This window comes from Tenrec ecaudatus, chromosome 1, assembly GCF_050624435.1.
Source record: "Tenrec ecaudatus isolate mTenEca1 chromosome 1, mTenEca1.hap1, whole genome shotgun sequence".
Taxonomy (NCBI): Eukaryota; Metazoa; Chordata; class Mammalia; order Afrosoricida; family Tenrecidae; genus Tenrec; species Tenrec ecaudatus.
The window spans coordinates 54761617-54780832 of NC_134530.1; the positions used below are offsets into that span (position 1 = coordinate 54761617).

Here is a 19216-nt window from a genome sequence, read left to right on the forward strand (position 1 = left end):
AGACTGGGTATTTTTTACCAACTTACCCAAGTGGCCGGGTATTTTTTGGGTTGTTAGTTGTTATTTTTTTTGCATTAAACCATAAATGGGTTTACATCTCATCACCTTTTTATCATTTATTTATAACTTTTAGTTTTTGAATATAAAACGTCTCACATTATGAAACACTATTTTGCGATGTCTGCAGAACATTATTACTTTTTTGAACTATAATCTTCATGAAATTGTAAACTTCCTGTAAAAATAATCAACATAATCCAGATTACTTTGAAAAATTAGAAGAATTAGGGCTAAGAATTTCTTCATGTCTTCGCTTAATGGGAGACCACTTGAGCGATTTAGGTGCTGTTTTACATTTCACTGAGGTTTGATCATTGTAAGTACACAACTCCTTGTAAAACAATGCAAATAGTAACTATTTGATTTAACCAAAATGCACTAAAATGCTAAATAAACAAAAAGAACATGAAGACAATCGAGTTTGATACATTCACTACTGATGTAAACACCTAAATAGACGAAGTACTTAAAATGTATCCAAGCAGATGGCATCTGAAGACAGCGTGTAGAAGTCACGAGTAATCTCGTGATCCGTCCGTAACAGCACGCGAAACATGAGTGAACTCGGGATCCGTTCGCAATGTGTTAAAAGCAAGTTAACCATGAGGGGCAGATGTTCTAAATTGTTGTGGTAATGATTGTTACATTCTTAAGATGATTGAACAATTGAACTATTGAATTGTATAGCATATAAATTATTTGCAAATAAAACTGTTGGGGGGAAAAAGATTTAGCAGGTGTATTCTCATGTCTGAAAAAAATTCCTTGGTGCAACCTCCCTGACCATTTTCTCATCCATTGAGAAAGGGCAAGGGACCTCAGAGGTCCTCCTGCGGCTATACAAAGGAGGACAATTCAGCTCCACATCTGTCCAAGGATGAGTCTTATGGGGCAGAGGGCAGATGCGCCTCCACCCTCCATCGTTCTTTACCCTATTCTGACACCAGCCATCCTTCCCAGGGCACTTGCTTTTCTGCTGCGTTCGATAATTGGTTGTGAAGGCTGCACAGAACCCACCAACAGTACCCCCAACTATCGGGTTCGTTAGGGACCTAACGGGTTACACGTTAAGATTCTAGTTCTTTTTATCGTAGCACCTCTTTTCAACCATGCTGGCAGGCATGCCTCTCTCTGGCCCTTGCTCTCTTAGCCACGTGGCCCCTTGGTCTCTGCCTTGCTTGGGCAAGTGTGAACAAGCTCGTTTAGTGCTGATAAAGGCCCAAAGGGCACTCCACCCTGCCAGCCAGCCTCCTACATAAAAGCACTCAGTTTTACTCATTCCATGGGCCTGAAAGCTCCCTGCTCTGTCTTATGGTCTCAGTGCTGTCGCCTCTGGTGCTTCCCCGACTCAGGCATGTATCTCACACGTGCCCCAGTGGTGGCTCTTCTTTCTTGACGGTCATGGGATTCCTCTGCTACTGCTTCTGAAATGGCTCATTTTTATACCCAGCAGAATGGTAAAACTGATCAATTCCCAAATTAGAGTTCTCTGCACCTTAGTTGTATGTAATGCTCCCACCCAGTTACTGGTTGGGAATTACAAAGAATATAGAGGAGCCATAACATAATTCTACTTCATCACCCCAGTGTAGTTTTTATTTTTTAAAAACTACTTCATAACAAGCCCTCATGATCATCCTTTGTCTTTTGGAGAAAATGTACCAAGATCACCCCTTGGAAATCCCCTGAGCTGACCTCTTGAATTAACTGGCCCAGCAGATCCCCTTGGAAGCCACTGCTTTGACTGAATTTCCTGCCCCCCCCCCATCACATCAATAGTGCTTCCACTGTTTCTTATTTTGTTTAGCTTTTTTTTAACCTTTTAATTGTGAATTCAGTGAAGATTCACAAAGCAGATGATCAGTTTTACATTCAACCCCTCATCTCACGTCAGGACGCCTTGCTCTGTTTCTTTCAGTGTTTGCTCCTCCAGCCTGGAACCTCCCCTTTCTCCCATCCCTGGTGTCAAGATCCGTTTGGTTGGCTCTTGCCTGCCTCACCATCACCCAACTTCATACGTGTCTAGCCTCCAGCCTGGAACCTCCCCTTTCTCCCATCCCTGGTGTCAAGATCCGTTTGGTTGGCTCTTGCCTGCCTCACCATCACCCAACTTCATACGTGTCTATCCTCCAGCCTGGAACCTCCCCTTTCTCCCATCCCTGGTGTCAAGATCCGTTTGGTTGGCTCTTGCCTGCCTCACCATCACCCAACTTCATACGTGTCTATCCTCTAGCCTGGAACCTCCCCTTTCTCCCATCCCTGGTGTCAAGATCCGTTTGGTTGGCTCTTGCCTGCCTCACCATCACCCAACTTCATACGTGTCTATCCTCTAGCCTGGAACCTCCCCTTTCTCCCATCCCTGGTGTCAAGATCCGTTTGGTTGGCTCTTGCCTGCCTCACCATCACCCAACTTCATACGTGTCTATCCTCTAGCCTGGAACCTCCCCTTTCTCCCATCCCTGGTGTCAAGATCCGTTTCTTTCCGTGTGGAACTCTTTCTGGATTGTTTTATAGTAGTGATTTCATAAAGTATTTTGGAGCTTTTTTTTGAAGGCAGACCAATGCCCTGATGGCACAGTGATTACATGTTGGCATGTAAATAATTACAGCTCCCGTGATCACTTAAAGCCTCAAACCCAGAGGGGCAGTTCTCCCTGTCCTATAGTGTCAGTAAGAGAAGCAACTGATGGCAGTGAGTGAACGAGCCTGACAGGTGTGTGATCGAGAGAACTTGCCTGCAGACACTCACTGCACCAAAAACATGTTCAAACACGATGTGTTTGGAAGAAACCTGTGTGAACTGGAGCCTGAGCGAGAGCACTCTTTGACTTACCCTGGTAAGGTTTGGTTTTTGTACTATTTTTTCTCACTAGCACTCACTCAGGAAAGTTTGAGAGTAAAGCTTATTTGCTCAGTGTTACACTTTCAGAATGTTTCTAACACTTCTTTGCTTGTCGTAGAAGCTCCAAGAATTTTCTGCAGGAGTTCAGTTTAGCAAATATGAGGGCTGTAAAAAGTGGAACTAAAGGAGGATGGGATTTTCCATGAACATTTTGAAGCCCCCTCGTATTTATTGAGTTCTCTTTCTCAGCAACATTGTTCGGTGGAACATAGGGGAAATGAAAACATAGTCCTTGCTGCCCCCAAAGTGTTTGCATTAGAAAATTCCAGTGTCAGGTAGCACCTGGTCCACTGAACTGTAGACGAGACAGGGGCTATGAGAGTGTGAGGCATAGTGATTTTATTGAATGAGTACATATGTTATTCAATGAATACATAGCCAACTCCAATAAGTTGTATTGAATGAATACATAGACTCAACTTCACCACTGACTAGCTCCTTTTTATGATAAATTTTAATAGAAATATATTTTATTATCAAATATAGTTATAATTTGCTTGTGTAATGTTTATTTTTAATTTTAAAAATCATTTTATTGGGGGGCTCTTACAACTCTTGTTACAATCCATACATTAATTTTATCCGACATATTAGTACATACATGCCATCGTTTTTTCCTATACATTTACTTTCCATTGAGCCCTTGGGACCAGCTCCTCCTTTCCTCCTGCCTCTGCCCCCCCACATCCCCAACCCTCATGGCCCCTTGATAGATTTTAGATTGTTAATTATTTTCAAATCTCATACCAACTGCTATTTCCCTTCTCCTCTGGTTTCTGTTGTTTTTCTCCCTACCCTTTTGGTATCTCTATTCCCATTCCTGTTCCTGGGTTCCACGTGTTGTGAGTTTTATCTCGCCTATACCTATGTACGTGCTCCCGTCTAGTCCAGAGTGGGAAGCAGCACTGGGGTCATGACAGCAGGAGTGTGGGGGTCAGGAGCCCTCAAGGAAACAGAGGTATATTGTGTGACCCGTTAGTGCTCTACTGCACCCTGATTGACTCATCCCCTGCCTGCGACCCTTCTGTGGGGGGATGTTCCATTGCCCATAGATGGGCTTTGGGTCTCACTAATGAATATTTGTTCGTTTGTTTGCTGTTTTTTGTGAATCTTCTGATGCACGTTGCCCAATCTCGATGACACCTCGCGATTGCATCCACTGGTGTGCTTCTCCCATGTGGGCTTGTTGCTTCACTGTTGGATGACTGCTTATTTAACTTCAAGCCTTTAAGACCCCAGACACTATTATATCTTTTTATAGCCAGGCTCCATCCTCTGTCTTCACCACATCTGCTTATGCACCCACTTTGTCTTCAGCGATTTTGTATGTGTGTATGTGTGTGTGTGTGTGTGTGTGTGTGTGTGTGCGGTGAGCATCACAGTATGCCAATTTGTTAGAACAAAGTGTTCTTGTATTGAGGGAAGGCATGAGCTGAGGCCCAAGGCCCGTCTGCAGCTTCAGTGTATTGTCTTATAAATACATGTACACAGGCCAATACCACTATTGTTAATGGATTAATGTATTTGCATAAGTGCACACCTCTGTTAATCTCCCTATCTGTGCCTTTGCTTCCTAGAGCTTGCCTCTGTTTCCTTTTGCCTCCTCCTGCCCCAACATCACTTTCCCCCTTCTCCCCCCTCTCAGAGCTTCCTCTCCACTAGCTTGGTGTTGCTCGAATGCTCACCGGATCTCCACCCTCTCCTAGATGCTGGTTCCGCTTCCCTAGTTGTTCCCCAGTCTATGACCCCATCCTCTCACCACCCCCACCCCCTTCTCCCCACCTCCTTCCTCCTCTACCTTCCAGGGCCATTGGCCTTATTGCCTTCTCCCCGAACTTCCCTCCAATGTCCAACCCATATTTTAAATTTTTTTAAAAGATCACTTTATTGGGGTTTTTACGGCTCTTATAACAATCCATATATCAGTTATATCAAAGCAACATATGTTGCCATCATTATTTTATAAACATTTGCTTTCTATTTGAGCCCTTGGTATCAGCTCCTCTTTTATCCTCTCCTGACCTCGTGATAAGTTATAAATTATTTTTACTTTCATTTATCACCCAAGTGTTGTGTCCCCCCACAGTTTCTGTTTTTTTGTCATTCCCACACGCATACCCCTGGGGGCGGGGAATATGTCCATCATTGCGATCAGTTCTGACTAGCTTCTTGACTTGTGCTAGCTGCTTAATCTCTGATCCCTAACTTCCACCTCTGTAAAATGAGTCGGATGTGTGCATTTTAGACTCTTGAGTTTCTTGATTGGCAGGATAATGTTTTACTCACTCTTGGATCCATTTTCTCCACAATGTCGTGAGTGCTTAGTAAATGTTTTAATGAACCTTAATCCAAGCAAATAGAAGGATGCAGAAGCACTTATTAATTTACGTGCTTCTTTATTGTCGTAGACTGCTTATTCAGAAAATCTAAGAAGACAACCCATATTCCCCAGAGGTAAAGGTAACCTGTCATTTTAATAATTTTTGACTGTGCTGCCCTTTCATTTGAAATTTTCACCTCTTTATTACCAATGAAAGTTGTAAAAGAAACGAATGTGAACCTATTGAGAGAAGTACCTGACTGTTCTAGACTTACTCGCTTTCTCTCATATGATTTCCAAGTTAACAGATTTTTTTTCTTTTACCGGCTGACGCATACATGGGGCTCATTTTGTTTGAGCACAGTGTTAGGTTGATTGAACATGATGTGGATCCATATACCCCAGGGGCATTGATGGCTCTGTGTCAGAAATCCAGACGCACACACTGCTCTGGAGAACTCCCCTTTGGTTGACCTGGCCAGCAAAGCAGTTTGGTTTGTTTGTCTCTGTTTCGTGTGCAGCATGCGTTGGAATGGAGCCCGGTGGGCTTCTACTGTTTGTAGAAGACAACCTTTCCCTTTTTCAGTTGAGAAGATAATGTAAAATCACTCATTAAAAGGGAAAAAATGGGAGAGTGCAGGAAAGCTGAGAGGCTCATATCTGAACTGTGGCTTTGTGACCTTGAACAATTCACTTAATTTCTAGACCGTTCTCTGAGCGGCATACTGGAGATGTGAGCGTACATCACTCAGTGTCCAGCGAGCCCCTCCGCGTGGAGTGATGGCTCCTCACTGTGGGTTGACATTGTTTCTCAATATGTAACTAAGGAACTAGTGCTCCAGACTGAATGATAATCTGGAGATAATCCCAGGAAAAGGGATTGGGATGAAATAAAAATGCAGTAGACAAAAATCTAATAGTTCTCCTATTTAGGGTCAGATTTTGTGAGCAGGACGGGGGCTGCCAGCCTGGAGCACAGTAAAAAAGCCCAAGAGCCTGAGGTTGGCATTGCTCATCTTGCCTTACCAGGGCAGGAATGAATCTGGCTGTTAGGAACTAGAGAGAGGGATTCTTCCTGAGGAGCTGAGGAGAAGTGGGAACCTTGTGAGAGAGGCGGGCGCTGTGTCTGACCTCCTTTGGCCTCAGTAGGATCAGGAGAATTGCTACAAGGTGGAGGGCAGCAGTGCCCCCACCCTCCTTTCTCGTTCTGACCCCAACCTTTCCTTCATGGTACTCCACCGCTGCTTGGATAACTGGTTTCAATGGCTACCCAGAACACAATAGACAATTCATACAATAATGGGTATTTCAGAGGTTAGTCCACCATACCCTGTTTGCATGCTGCCAGTGACTGGGTGGGAGTTAAAAGGTGGAAGAGCATTATCAGGCAATTTGACTCCACTACATCATGGAATGGTCGAGCATCTCAAACCAGTTGTCTCCCCTTTGTTCTGACTCCATGTTGAAGCACTTATTTTTCCCCATGAGCCAGAATCTACTAACAATTTTTCAGACATTTGATACTGGGGTGGCAGGTAGTTTACCTAGAGAATTGGGAGCCTTCTAGGTATCAGACCTTCCAGCATAAACTATTTAATGTCTTGTGTCTATCCCAGAACGGACCCCTAAACTGACAGGCTAATGAATATCTGGTAGTATATAAGCATCCATATTCTAAAGACTCCCATATTTCCATATCCTAACCCATCCATCTCTCTTGAGCTACAGACTTACAGATCTAACCGTCTACCTAATTTTTAGATGCAGGGATGAGGGCTAGACCATGTCCCTTTTAAATTTGCCATCTTTTTCGTAAGATGCCTCCCTGCTTCAGGTGTAGATCCCACTGAGGACCCCTAGTGGCTCCTCTTTCCTTTCAAGGACATGAGTAGACGCAGGGGCTGCAGCAGTGGGCTCACACACACTTGTGAGGAGCCATAGGACAGCAGTGTTCTGTTGGATTGCACACTGGGTCAGTGTGAGTTGGAGCTGACTTGTTGGCACTTGTCCGATGCCTTCCAGTCGGCTCTGACTCACAGGGACCATAGTGATGGCTCTTGAAAGCATTCATTACAAAGAAAGAAAAAGTGTTCTGTGTTAAATTCAACATTAATTTCCTTTACAACATTTATTAGCAATAAAGGGAACAGGCAAATTCTATTTGAGGACACTTGTAGGAAAAAGGGGAGGGGTTTCTCTCCGCCTGGGGTGGAGGGGGGATCTGAATTTCTTTTCCAGGATTTCTATTTCGGCAAGTCTGCTCACTACATCATCAAGGGAGGACATGGGTACATGGATTTTACCCAATATGGAGAGGATAGGGTAGTTTTAAAACAAAAACGTGAGGCAGTGAGATACTTGGGAGATCCAGAGTGATTCAAAGTAGTAGATTATCAATTTCAGAATCCGCTGAAGTAGGTGTGAGAGTCTCTGGCCACAGACAAGGAAGGCTGTGGCAGTGGCTTCCCGTAGGAGCTACAAACGGAAAAGGCAGGCACTTTGAATACTCATGCTCATAAGCATACGCACAACAGATTGTTAAGCTTATTAAAGCTTAATAAGCGTCCCAACTTCTAGGAAGACAACTGTTTTAGATGTATTTTTGTTTTTCTTACAGATTTCTTTTTTCTTTTAAGTTATATGCCAGGTTTATGTTCACCCAAAATAATTGTTACATCCATTTCCTAGAATAGAAGTAGTTTTCTCAATCATTAAATCATTTGAAAATAAATGAAAAAAATTAACTCTAATACTATACCCTCATGGAACTATTGTTAGAATTTTGTATTTAAAAACATATGTATATATACATATGTATATGTATATTTGTAATCAAACCTTGCAGTCTTTTATTATTTAGCATAAGAAAATTCTAGATGCCAAAAGTATATGGCACATAGTAGGCACTGAGTAATAATTACTGAAGAATGAATTATTAACATGTTTTATGTAATTTTTGACTAATTTTTAATCAGCCATCAGTGGTTATAATAGTTAAATATTACTCTTTATTAGATATTAGGGTTTGTTCTGTTTTAAAATACATTTCATTTTTTTATGTATTAGCTTTTGTTTTGTTTTTTACATATTAGCTTTTCCTGTTACATGTAGCTTTTTCTATGCATAAGATTATTTCTTTAGGACAGATAAGCAGAAGTGATTATGCAACAAATTAATTGTTACTTGGAACTCCTGATTGCAAGGGACAGAAACACATTGGAGAAAGGTTTGGGTTCATATGCAGTCTTCTTAGGGCCGCAGCTTTCTCCTTTGCTCAGAAACACAGCCAAGACGCTGTCTTTGCTTCCCTCTGGCAAGGTCCTGCCCCCTGGTGGCAACGATGAGCATTAGTGATTGTTTTATAGTTCATAGAACTGAAAGGTTATTTGATCTAGCTAGCATGTTATCACTGAAATGATTACTGTGAGCAGAAAGGTGAAATATCCACATTCTTATCATTCTTGATAGCCAGTAGTGCCACATCATTTTCCTTTCTCTCTTGGTGACCCTTCCTTTTTTAAAAATGGTCTTATTAGGGGCTCATACCACTCCTATCACAATCCACATACACATCAGCTGTGCGAGGCACACCTGCACATTCACTGTCCTCACCACTCCCAAAACATCCGCTCTCCACCCAAGCCCCCGGTACCAGCCCCCACTCTCTCCCCTCCCTCCCCGCTCACCCCCCCACCCAACCCTTGACAATTTACAAATTATTACCTTGTCACATCTTGGCCCGTTCCGACATCTCCCCTCACCCACCCACCCCTCTGCTGTCCGTCCCCCAGGGAGGAGGCCACATGCAGATCCCTGCAATCGGCTCCCCCTTCCAACCTACCCTCCCTCTACCCTCCCAACACCACCACCCGCACCACTGATCCCGAAGGGACCATCCGCCCCGGACTCCCTGTGTCTCCACTTCCCATCTGCACCAGTGTGCATCCTCGGGTCCAGCCATACCCTTAAGGTGGAATTGGGATCACAGTAGTGGTGGGGGGGGCGGTGCATTTAGGAACCAGAGGAAAGCTGCATGCTTCATCGGTGCCACATCGCACCCTGACCGGCCCATCTCCTCCCCTACACCCCTTTGCAAGGAGGTGTCCAGTGCCACATCATTTCTAAAAGTTTAAAGTAACCGCATTTTTTATGTTATTGTATTCTTAGCATTACTTTGGATATATCATTGTTTTCTAAGTATTTTTATGCTAGCATGTTCATAAAGTATTCTACTGCTAAACAAAAAGGTTGTTTATGTAAAGCTAGTTTCTCTGTGGGAGAAAGAGGTAGCAATTTGCTTCCATAGATGATAGAGTGGAAACGTGTGGGGTGTTCTGTTCTGCCTCAGAATCAACTGAGTTTGGTGTGGGTTCCTTTGTAACTTTGGAATATCATGATAGTGTAGTCTGTACCTGAAGGCTTTGTCTCTACTAACAGCATTGTTTTGATAGAATGTGTGCTAGTTGATTAAGTATACAAAGCTATCTCAAATTGCCTTAATTTGTAGTTTATAATTAATGAACTTTTTTTTAGTGAACCAGTTTTTCTTTTTCTTTCTCCAACTGTCATCATGCTGGTTATTTGTAATGTAAATGCCAGGTATCCCCTATACGTTACCTTCTTTCTCTATTTTTTACTCGCTTTATTGGGGGCGTGTACAATTCACACATGCACCCATTCAAGCACATTTGTACATCTGTTGCCATCATCATTCTCAAAACATTTGCTTTCTACTTGAATCCTTGGTATCAGCTCAATTTTTTCCTCACCCTCCCGCTTCCCCCTCCCCGCTCCCTCATGAACCCTTGATAATTTATAAATTATTTTGTCATCTCTTGACAAAATAATTTATAAATTATAAATTGTCCAACGTCTCCCTTTACCCACTTTTCTGTTGTCCTTCCTCCAGGGAGGAGGTCACATGTAGATCCTTATAATCGGTTTCCCCTTTCCTCCCCACCCTCCCTCCACCCTCCCTGTATTGATACTCTCACCACTGGCCCTGGAGGAGTCATCTGTCCTGGATTCCTGTGTTTTCAGTTCCTATCTGTACCAGTGTACATCCTCTGGTCTAGCCAGATTTGTAAGGTAGAATTGGGATCATGATAGTGGGGGCGGGGAGCATTTAAGAACTAGAGGAAAGTTGTATGTTTCATCTCTGCTACACTGCACCCTGACCGGCTCGTCTCCTTTCTCTTCTTGTACCTAGGTCTTGTCCATCGAACTCACATGTCATCTTGTCGGGTAGATAAGCCCTCGGAGATAGTAGATGTTGGCGACAAAGTGTGGGTGAAGCTTATTGGCCGAGAGGTAAAGTGCTGTACAACTTTCATGTGTGTAGAAAGGATTAGAACATGCTGAGGTTTTCCGGGTGTGATGGTGCGTGTCTGTATTATTAATTGTGCCACATTGCCTCATGTTTGGATCCTGACACTGTCATCTGTCCTGAATTTAAAACCTTTGGCTTCTGTCTTGCACAGAAGCCATAATGAAAGGTGTAGCGTACACAGTAAGGGGGGTGGAATAAGAGCATGTTTATAAACCTTCCCTCCCGAAGCCCACCCATTTTGGACCCCAAAGCACAAGGCCACAGGTGTTGCTAGCTTCTCCTAATGTCTGACACTGCACAGTATGGAAGAGGCGAGGAGGTTCTGTAGGACGGATTAACAAGCATTCACTCCTAACAGGAGAAGTGCGAACACACGACAAAACCTTTGTCTTCTAGCTGAGTGGAGGGAGCTTCCGCAGACAGGAAGAGGGGCCATCCAACAACACCAGTGATCTCAGCTCTCATGCAGAGACAAAAACATGTAAACAAGCTTATACACGGAGTAACGGCATGTTTGCTGTGATGAGTTCAGACAATGTTAGAGACAGCTCTAGATGAAGTGGGCAGGAAAGGCGCTTCTAAGGAGCTGACACACGCGCTGAGACTCAAAGGAAAAGAGAGGAATGAGTCATGTGAAGACTTGGGTTAAGAATATGCACCCGAAGACCCTGAAGGGAAGAGGAACAGCGTGGCTAGCAAGTGTTCTCAATGCTTAAAGACACTCTAGGCGAATTCCGGAAGAAGAGCATTCTGAAGCCATCCTGGGCTTATGAAACCTTGAACTGATTACATAACTTTGTCTACCTGGAAGAAGCAGCTTTTACAGCCTGCTGAGTTATTTCCACGGGCCTTGAGTTTCTCATGTTTGTCTTTACCCCGAGGGACAGGAGCAGGACCTAGGACAGTTTCCTAGACGTCTTCCATGGCAGGGATTGAATATGATGTCCCTTTGTTCCCGCAGGGTCTTCTTACAGTGCCTTGTTTATTAAAGGCGCTCTCTAAATGTTTGTTAGGATGCTGAGAGGCTTTGATTCTGAGATGACTGCAGACCAGCAGTAGCTTGGGTGTTACTGAGAGCTCTTGGTGACTTTATTTTTGTCTTTTTCAGATGAAAAATGATAGGATAAAGATATCTCTCTCCATGAAAGTTGTCAACCAAGGGACTGGGAAAGACCTGGATCCCAACAACGTTATTATTGAGTAGGTAAAAGGTGTGAGAACTTCCCGAACCACAGAATGCCGTGGTGGCTCAGGATGAACTGGAAGCTCCCATTTATAGACTTTATGAAATTGATAGGTGTGCGCCCATTATGATACTGAATTTTCAAAGCTACAAAGTGTAGCTAATGCTTTATTTCATAGAGCGCTTAGAATAAAATGAGTTAACACATAAAACTTCTAGTACTTCATCAGTGGTTTTGTGTCTTTGCTCTTAGTCTCTTTCCACTTCTACCCTTTGACCCTTTAGCCTGTGAGCATTCATGAAGCGCCTATTTTTTGCCTCTCTCCTAGTAGTTTCTGCCGTGGGACTGTAAAAATAGAGACCATGTGTGGGAAGAAGTGGGTTGATTCAGGGGCAACTCCAGTGGGGGTTAGATTCTGGCATCTTGGTATACTGTGTTATAAACCCAGAACTCTACTTCTCATTGGCTATTAACCTTTAATTTAGGAATAGAAATTTACTCTTATTTTAATCCATGGATACAGAATTTAATCTGGAGATACAGGGGATTGGTTTTGTGTCTCAAAGTCTATATGGAATATATACCAGGGATTCTTTCCAGGAATTCCTGAACCTCTAAGAGGTCTTGAAAAGTCTTAGGGATTGTACATAGAGCTTCTGCCTGGGTAATTGATTGTAGGATGTGGGTTGCTTTACCCCATGGGGTTATTTTGTTTTGTTGTTTTTTGCCCCATCTAGAAGGCAAAGTTTTCTCATCCCATGCCTATTCATCCTGCCTCCCAAACCTCATGCTTCCATTGATTCAGTAGTCATTGAGAGGAATCCCATTCCTGACACCAATTATAAATCAGTAGCTTCAGAACCTGTCTGACTTTGAGACAGGGAGTGTCTCATGATCATGATCATAAATCATGATCCGCCAAGGCCAAGCCTATCTCCACTCTCCGATGTTTTTATCAATTCTGACACCAGCCCTCCCTCCCATAGCACTCTACTGCTCATTTAGGTTCCGTGATCTGTTGTGTTGGCCACACAGAATGTATCATCCTGAGTTAAGCGGTGTTTTGAGAAAATAACAAGCTGCGCTCTGTGTCAGGATCTACATGCAGGTAAAGTCGCCATCAGTGCAGGTTAGCGCTCTCAGACATGAAAGTCGTTCTCCCACTGCCCCTGGCACAGGCCTCCTCTTAGCTCCCTGAGGACAGCAGGCTCCTCTTGACCCTACTGTGTGCCACCCCTGCCCTGCCACGAGGCCCTTCTTGGTCTCTCACTGTCTTGAACATTACAGCCCTTGACCCATGTTACAGACTTTAGGAAGTTCCTTGCCCTCCTTTCTGCTTTTTTCAACTGCCCACATCTTCCTGCAGCTTCTCCATCTGCTGCTTTCTTAGAACCCTCTGTGGGGCCCAGCTGTTTATATACACAATTTCTGCATCAGTGTCAAGGTATGGCTGGGCTTGTAGGGCTACTAACTGACCAGTCCCTCTCAGTAGGCCACAGGAAATTCCTTTGCATAGTAAGTGAGGCACCTCATTTGCATAATCTATTGACCGATCTTTGCAAGATGGTACCAGTCACACCATGCTGTAACGCAGGACCAGACAAAAAGTAGCAAACGAATCTTTTCATAGCTTACCCAGGAAGTGTCAACTGCGCGGGATAAAGGTGACTGACCTGGGATAGGATGGCTCCTCAGGGCTTACATGAAAGGTCCCAAGCTGTTGGTTAAAAAACAAGACTCTAAGGTCACAGAACGGGACTAGTTTCACCTCAGGGGTTTAGGAGCTGTTTCCAGTATATCAACAAACTCAACTGCCATCGAGTCACACTGGCTTACAGTGAGTGATCCTACTGGTCAGGGTAGACCTGCCCCAGTGTCTCTGAGACTGTAATTGTAATCTTTCACCCACGGAGTGGCTGGTGGTTTCGAAATGCTGACCACTGAGTAACCACTATGCCACCAGGACTGTTAGTATATCAAAAAGCCTCCCAAAATCATATATTTATTTTCAGGCTGGTCACAAACTCTTGGTCCTTTTGACAATAATACACAAGGGGACTATGAGAAGTTCATGGAAAAATTACATCTCCAATTCCATTTTTCCAAAAACGTAAAAGTCCCTTCATACCACGTTTGCTAATCCAATACTCCCAGTTATATCACTGAGTAATACAAATGTGAGAAAAGAATTAATGTTGTTTGGAACAGAATCTCAAAGGTTTAAAATAAGGAAACATTTATGTTTATAGTTCTAAGCAAAATCATTGGATGGGAAGTTTTATGAAGGAATGTTACGTAGGGGAGGAAGTAATATTGACTGAGTACTCGTATGTCTACAAAGGCCATGTTACTATCTGCAGAGTAATACACAGAAAGCCAACACCCAGCGCACGGCCGCTGCGTCCGTGCTGATTCGTAGCCAGCTTAATGAAGGCGGAGACCTCGAGCACGGGCATAAAATCGGGCTGGTGTTTTGCCTTGGGTCATTGAAGTGTTTACCCTATGAAAGTCTTATAAAGTGAAATTAAGTGTGGCAGCTATTTTCATAACAGGAAAAATGATGACAAATAAACGGTTAAGGAAGGAACAGGATATTAACATTCATATTAATTTTAATACTGACGCGCTGTGTAGCAGTCAAGGTGCGGAGGGCTGTTTGGTTTTGGTGGACTCGTGTGTATGAGCTTGATGTGTGTTTAGCATGGTCATTTTTAGTACTTACTGTAACATCTTTTAAATATCTATGATCAACATAATATTAGTTGAAATGATGGATTTCCTTTTGGAAATGATGGGTTTTTATATTTGAAAAGTAGCAGGAAGTTTCTTGGGTGTAAAATAGAACACATGGTATATTAACAGTAGTCCAGTTAAGCCTTATATCAATCCTTTTGTTTGTTCAGTCTTATGTAGTTTTAGTTCCATGTAATTTTGAATCAGAAGCAGTTTGAAACTTTATTGGTTTGTTATAAAAATCCTGGTTTAATGGTATTAATATTTGAATTTTAAAAAAATATTTGAATTATAGTCCTTGTCATTAGTTTTATATAGTCCCTTATAATTAAAATATTTCAGTCAAACATTTTCAGTAAATGGTAGGATTTTTCTGTAGGTGACAAAAATGACCATGGTTAACTAAATATAATTTTTTAAGTGAAAAGTCTGGTTTGAATTTTAAAAGCAACATAGAACTAAAATCAATAAGAGACTTTAGTTATTTTTAAATAATTAAACATTATTAGCCTTATTTTAAAAATATACAGTCGCTCTCAGATATAATATTAAATAGTGCATACTGAGGATGTACTAAGATTATTCAGTTTCTAAATATTTGAATAATAATAATGACATTATGAGTAAAAGTTGTATATTCTTCAGTTATTTAGTTTTGGTGATGTTAAAATTTTTTAAATGTCACAATCGAGTTAGTAATTGAAATAATAAAATTATGACATATTATATGATGGTTGTTGCCTAATATTCAATGAACATTATAAATTTAACCTAAAGAAAATTTGGCACTATTTAAAATGTGGGAACATGTCAATGTAATTCATAATACAGCAAAAATTAGTACTTTTTAGACAAAAGCAAGTGTTTATTTAAATTGTGACTTTTATGAATTTTGAGTTGTCAGAAGTTAATTTTAAGTCAGTGAAAGATAATACTTGAGGTATAAATTTTAAAGCTTTTTTTAGGCTGAATAGTTTGATATTTCAGTTAAGGACATAAAGTTAATATAAATATAAAGACAGAATTTTTGCCTCTTAAGCAGTTTATGTAGTAAAATTTTACATTTGTATTATTGGAAAAAGCAATAACAAGCCAAGGAAACAAGACCTAACAAAATTAAGTAAACTTTAAGTTTTTGATTAAAAATGTAGGAATTAATTTGTTGAACTTTTGCTTTTGAAGTAGACTACTGAAAGAAGAAATATTTAAAGAAAATTTTATTTTAATAGAAAAAAATAATTTTTTGGTATTTGATAGTAAAACTCTTAATTTCATAAATCAAACAACAACCTTCAGCCAGATTAAAAAAAAAACCTTTTAAATTTCTTGTTTTATTACATATTCTCTATTACTAGCTCCTCGCTTGATGCTGAGTAATTTGCCTAGTTACGTAGCCAGTTCCAGGGAAGCAAAGACTAGAATCTAGAGCATCTACTTGGTGCAGGTGGCTCCTAGGGTTTTTCATATTCCTGTGTTTATTATCTAAATAATGATCTGTTTGTAAGTCTGATTGTTGACAAAACACTTTCTGATTACAATAGAAATATTTTGTAACTCAGAGCCCTGAAGTTCTTAGATCTGACATGATTGCATGGTGATAAAGGGCTTCTGAAGCTTCAAGGGGGCCTTTGCTGTCATTCCCCAGGGCCCCGAAGAGAGCAGTCACTTAGTAAGTGGCTCTAGTTTTCCAGTTAGGTGCAGCCAGCATCGTAGAGATTTTCGAAAGAGCGCCGTGACTCACTCCCCACAGTGTAATTATCTAGCTGTCACCTCCTGCTGTTAGGTTATGTAAGCTCCTTGAGGACCAGGCCCACGGGGTGTGCACTCTTTTATGATTAATTCTTACCACCAGTACTAGCGACTGTTGTCACTAAAGGAACTGAGCCAAAGATTAATCTGACACTTTGTGTTGGGTGGATTGGAGGAGATGTTGGAGACAGGAAGACTATTATTACTAAAAAGCCTAATCTCACAATGGCAGTGAGAGCAGGAAAGGAGGCATGGGGGTGAGTGACACCCCCATGGGTTCAACATGGGTTGAACTGCATGTTAGATGGGAGGTGTGATTTGGTATGCAGTGTGTGAGAATCCACGGAGTGTAAGAATTCATCAAAGTTTGCTTATGCTGCAATTCAAAACGACTTGGAACACAGCTCTAGAAATAAGCACTTCTGACAGTTATACGTGGAACTTAGGGCTTGTTGAAGTCATGTTGCAGGTTTCTGCCTTGGTTTTGGACAAGCTAGACGAATCTCACAAGCTGTGATGAGTGAACGAAGCCAGACAGACGGATTCATACTCTGGTTCCATGCATGTCATCTGCAAAAGCAGTTCCAACTAATGCATGTTACAAGTCAGAATAGTGCTTACCACAAGGAGCCGCCTGGCTATTAGAGGGGGGTCTGGGGTGGGGCGTCCGAGGCGCTGGTAACAATCTGTCTCGTGAGCTGAGTACTGGTTACTACATGGACACATTTACATTATCAAAACAAATTGAGCTTGATACTTAAAATGAACACTTTCCTGTGTGTAGATCATACATCGCTTAAAAGTTGGGACTTTTAGAAAAGTGCCCTGGGGAGGTGAACTAAGGTTAATTTGGCAGAGGGGCTCCAGGAAGACCGTTGGATGGGGGAGAAGGGGAACTGAGCTGAGCGCTGCAGGCTTTGGCTGGAGTGGGGTGCGGTGGGGAAGTGCAGAGGGAAGCAGCATGTCTCTGCAGGTGGCCAAGATCAGGTGTGCCCAGGGGAAGCAGCATATTAGCTAGCACGAGCTGACTGAGCAGAGGCACGGGCCACGTGGTGACAGTGCCATTGTCCGGGCGGGCCAGGGCGTTCTATGCAAGCAGCTGCGGTCGGAAGAGTAGCTTAGAGGCATTGCAAAATGCCCTGAACGCCATGGTAAGGAGTGTGGGCTTGATTTCCTAGTCTTTGAGGTTCCTTTAAACCCAGGAGTGACCTAGTAAGGGTTGTGCAGGGCTCAGCAAGATGAGAAATAATATTTTTTATCCTCTGTGCGTGGTGAGATGAGGCCTAGTCTCATTCGTAATTACTAATTCAGAGCTTTGTCTTGAATGAAAACACTGGGCCATTTCACGCCCTTGCTTCATTGCCTGTCTTCTGCCCACCGCTGCCTCTCCCTCCCTGTCAACAACAACCAAAACCCGATGTGGGCCATCGCCGTGTCGTCCCTATCTCGGGCCGCATCGCTAAAAGGGGGGCACTCATCGGTGTCCTTTTCATCCCAGGCAAGAAGAGAGACGCAGACGGTCCTTCCAGGATTACACTGGGCAGAAGATTACCCTTGAGGCGGTCCTGAACACTACCTGCAAGAAGTGCGGCTGTAAAGGTAAGGTGGCGCCTCTGCCACCTCAGTGTTTCGCCCCTTGTGAGCGGCCCCTGTACCGGATGAGGGAGTTTGCTTTCTCTGCTTTTTAGCCAGGCGTTGACCTCGCCTGCTCACGCTCTGACTGGGCTCCTCCGAGCTCCTGCCTTGACGCTTCAGAATGCTGTGCTTTCACACACTGCACTGTATCACACCCACCCCCCTCTGCAGCTATTGACCCCCTGGGCCAGATCCCCTTCACTGTGCCGGGGTAAGAGTGCTGCATTATGACTAACTCCCTGCATCATAGTTCCAGGGATCCTGATTGTTCCAAGGCAAGAATTTGGAGGCTTGGAAATATATTCCTTCACATTCCAAGCTCAGCTCTTCTCACCTTTCTCTCTCTCAACTTCCAGGCTCTGCATATAAAGTCCTTTCAGTAAGAAGCACCCGTCGTAGGCACTTCCTTTTGGTTCTATTCTTCAGGTTTCCTCTAGTCCTGCTCAAATATTAAAGAGCTCTTTCAGCCTGACTTCCCCTGTTGGAGCTATAGTGAGCGGGATTGCCAGCATCTCGTTTACAGAGTGACCTCAATTTGTCCCCCCTCTCCCGGACCTTTCCCTCATCCTGCTCTGTTGAGTTTCTACAAAGACTCGCAGCAGACGTGTGGCCTGCTTGAGGTTGAGGGATTTTAGGCCTCTATTTATCATTAATGTAGCGAGAGGAAGGCAGAGGTAAAATTGAAAGACAATGCCTCTTCAGGGCAATTGTGTGAGAGCGCATTCTAGATAACTTGGGAGACTCCATGTTGTATTCCCCGTCCAGGCACCACCAAGCTTCTGTACCTAGAAGTGTAGAATTGTTCACCCACAGCACTTAGATTGTCTTGGACAGCCGCTTCGCGTCCCGTGGCATGGTGTAACGAAAGCTGAGACAACCAGCTTTGTAGATAGAGTATGGTATCTGCCAGGGGCCCCTGTGATAGCCTTAGAGCCTTAGGAAGACTGAGGGGGGAGGGTCCTCTTACCATCACCTGTGTCCATCAGTGTTACATGAGGCAGAGGAGGAAGACGAGAAATGAACTTGACTCAGTTCGCAAAGGTAATGCGGAAGGCGGTTGGTTAGAAGGATGCACGGGACCTGGGATCAGCTTTAGTGCTGGTGCTGCCTGTCTGGGCTTGAGCCGCTTCTCTACTCTGGGCTCGATACGTTTGCCGTGGAGAGCGGGTCCTAGCGAATCCTGACAACCTGGAATGTTCAGCACCCCAGGTGCCCCTCTCTGTGTGGTAGCTTGGTCGTACGTGCCCCCTTTCTGCCAACTGCATGAGAGCTAGCTTCTCGTAGGGTCACTTAGTTCTCTCTGC

General features: G+C 43.2%; 1 protein-coding gene across 2 annotated transcripts in view; it reads left to right on the forward strand.

Moving 5' to 3' along the window:
* ZCCHC17 (zinc finger CCHC-type containing 17) overlaps positions 1–19216 on the forward strand; it is a 79131-nt gene that overhangs the window by 39512 nt on the left and 20403 nt on the right. For both annotated transcript variants that reach the window (XM_075553323.1, XM_075553328.1), the window contains 3 exons: positions 10492–10592; positions 11720–11811; positions 17776–17876. In XM_075553323.1, the coding sequence (XP_075409438.1) occupies positions 10492–10592; positions 11720–11811; positions 17776–17876 (294 nt within the window). The remainder of the gene's footprint in view (positions 1–10491; positions 10593–11719; positions 11812–17775; positions 17877–19216) is intronic.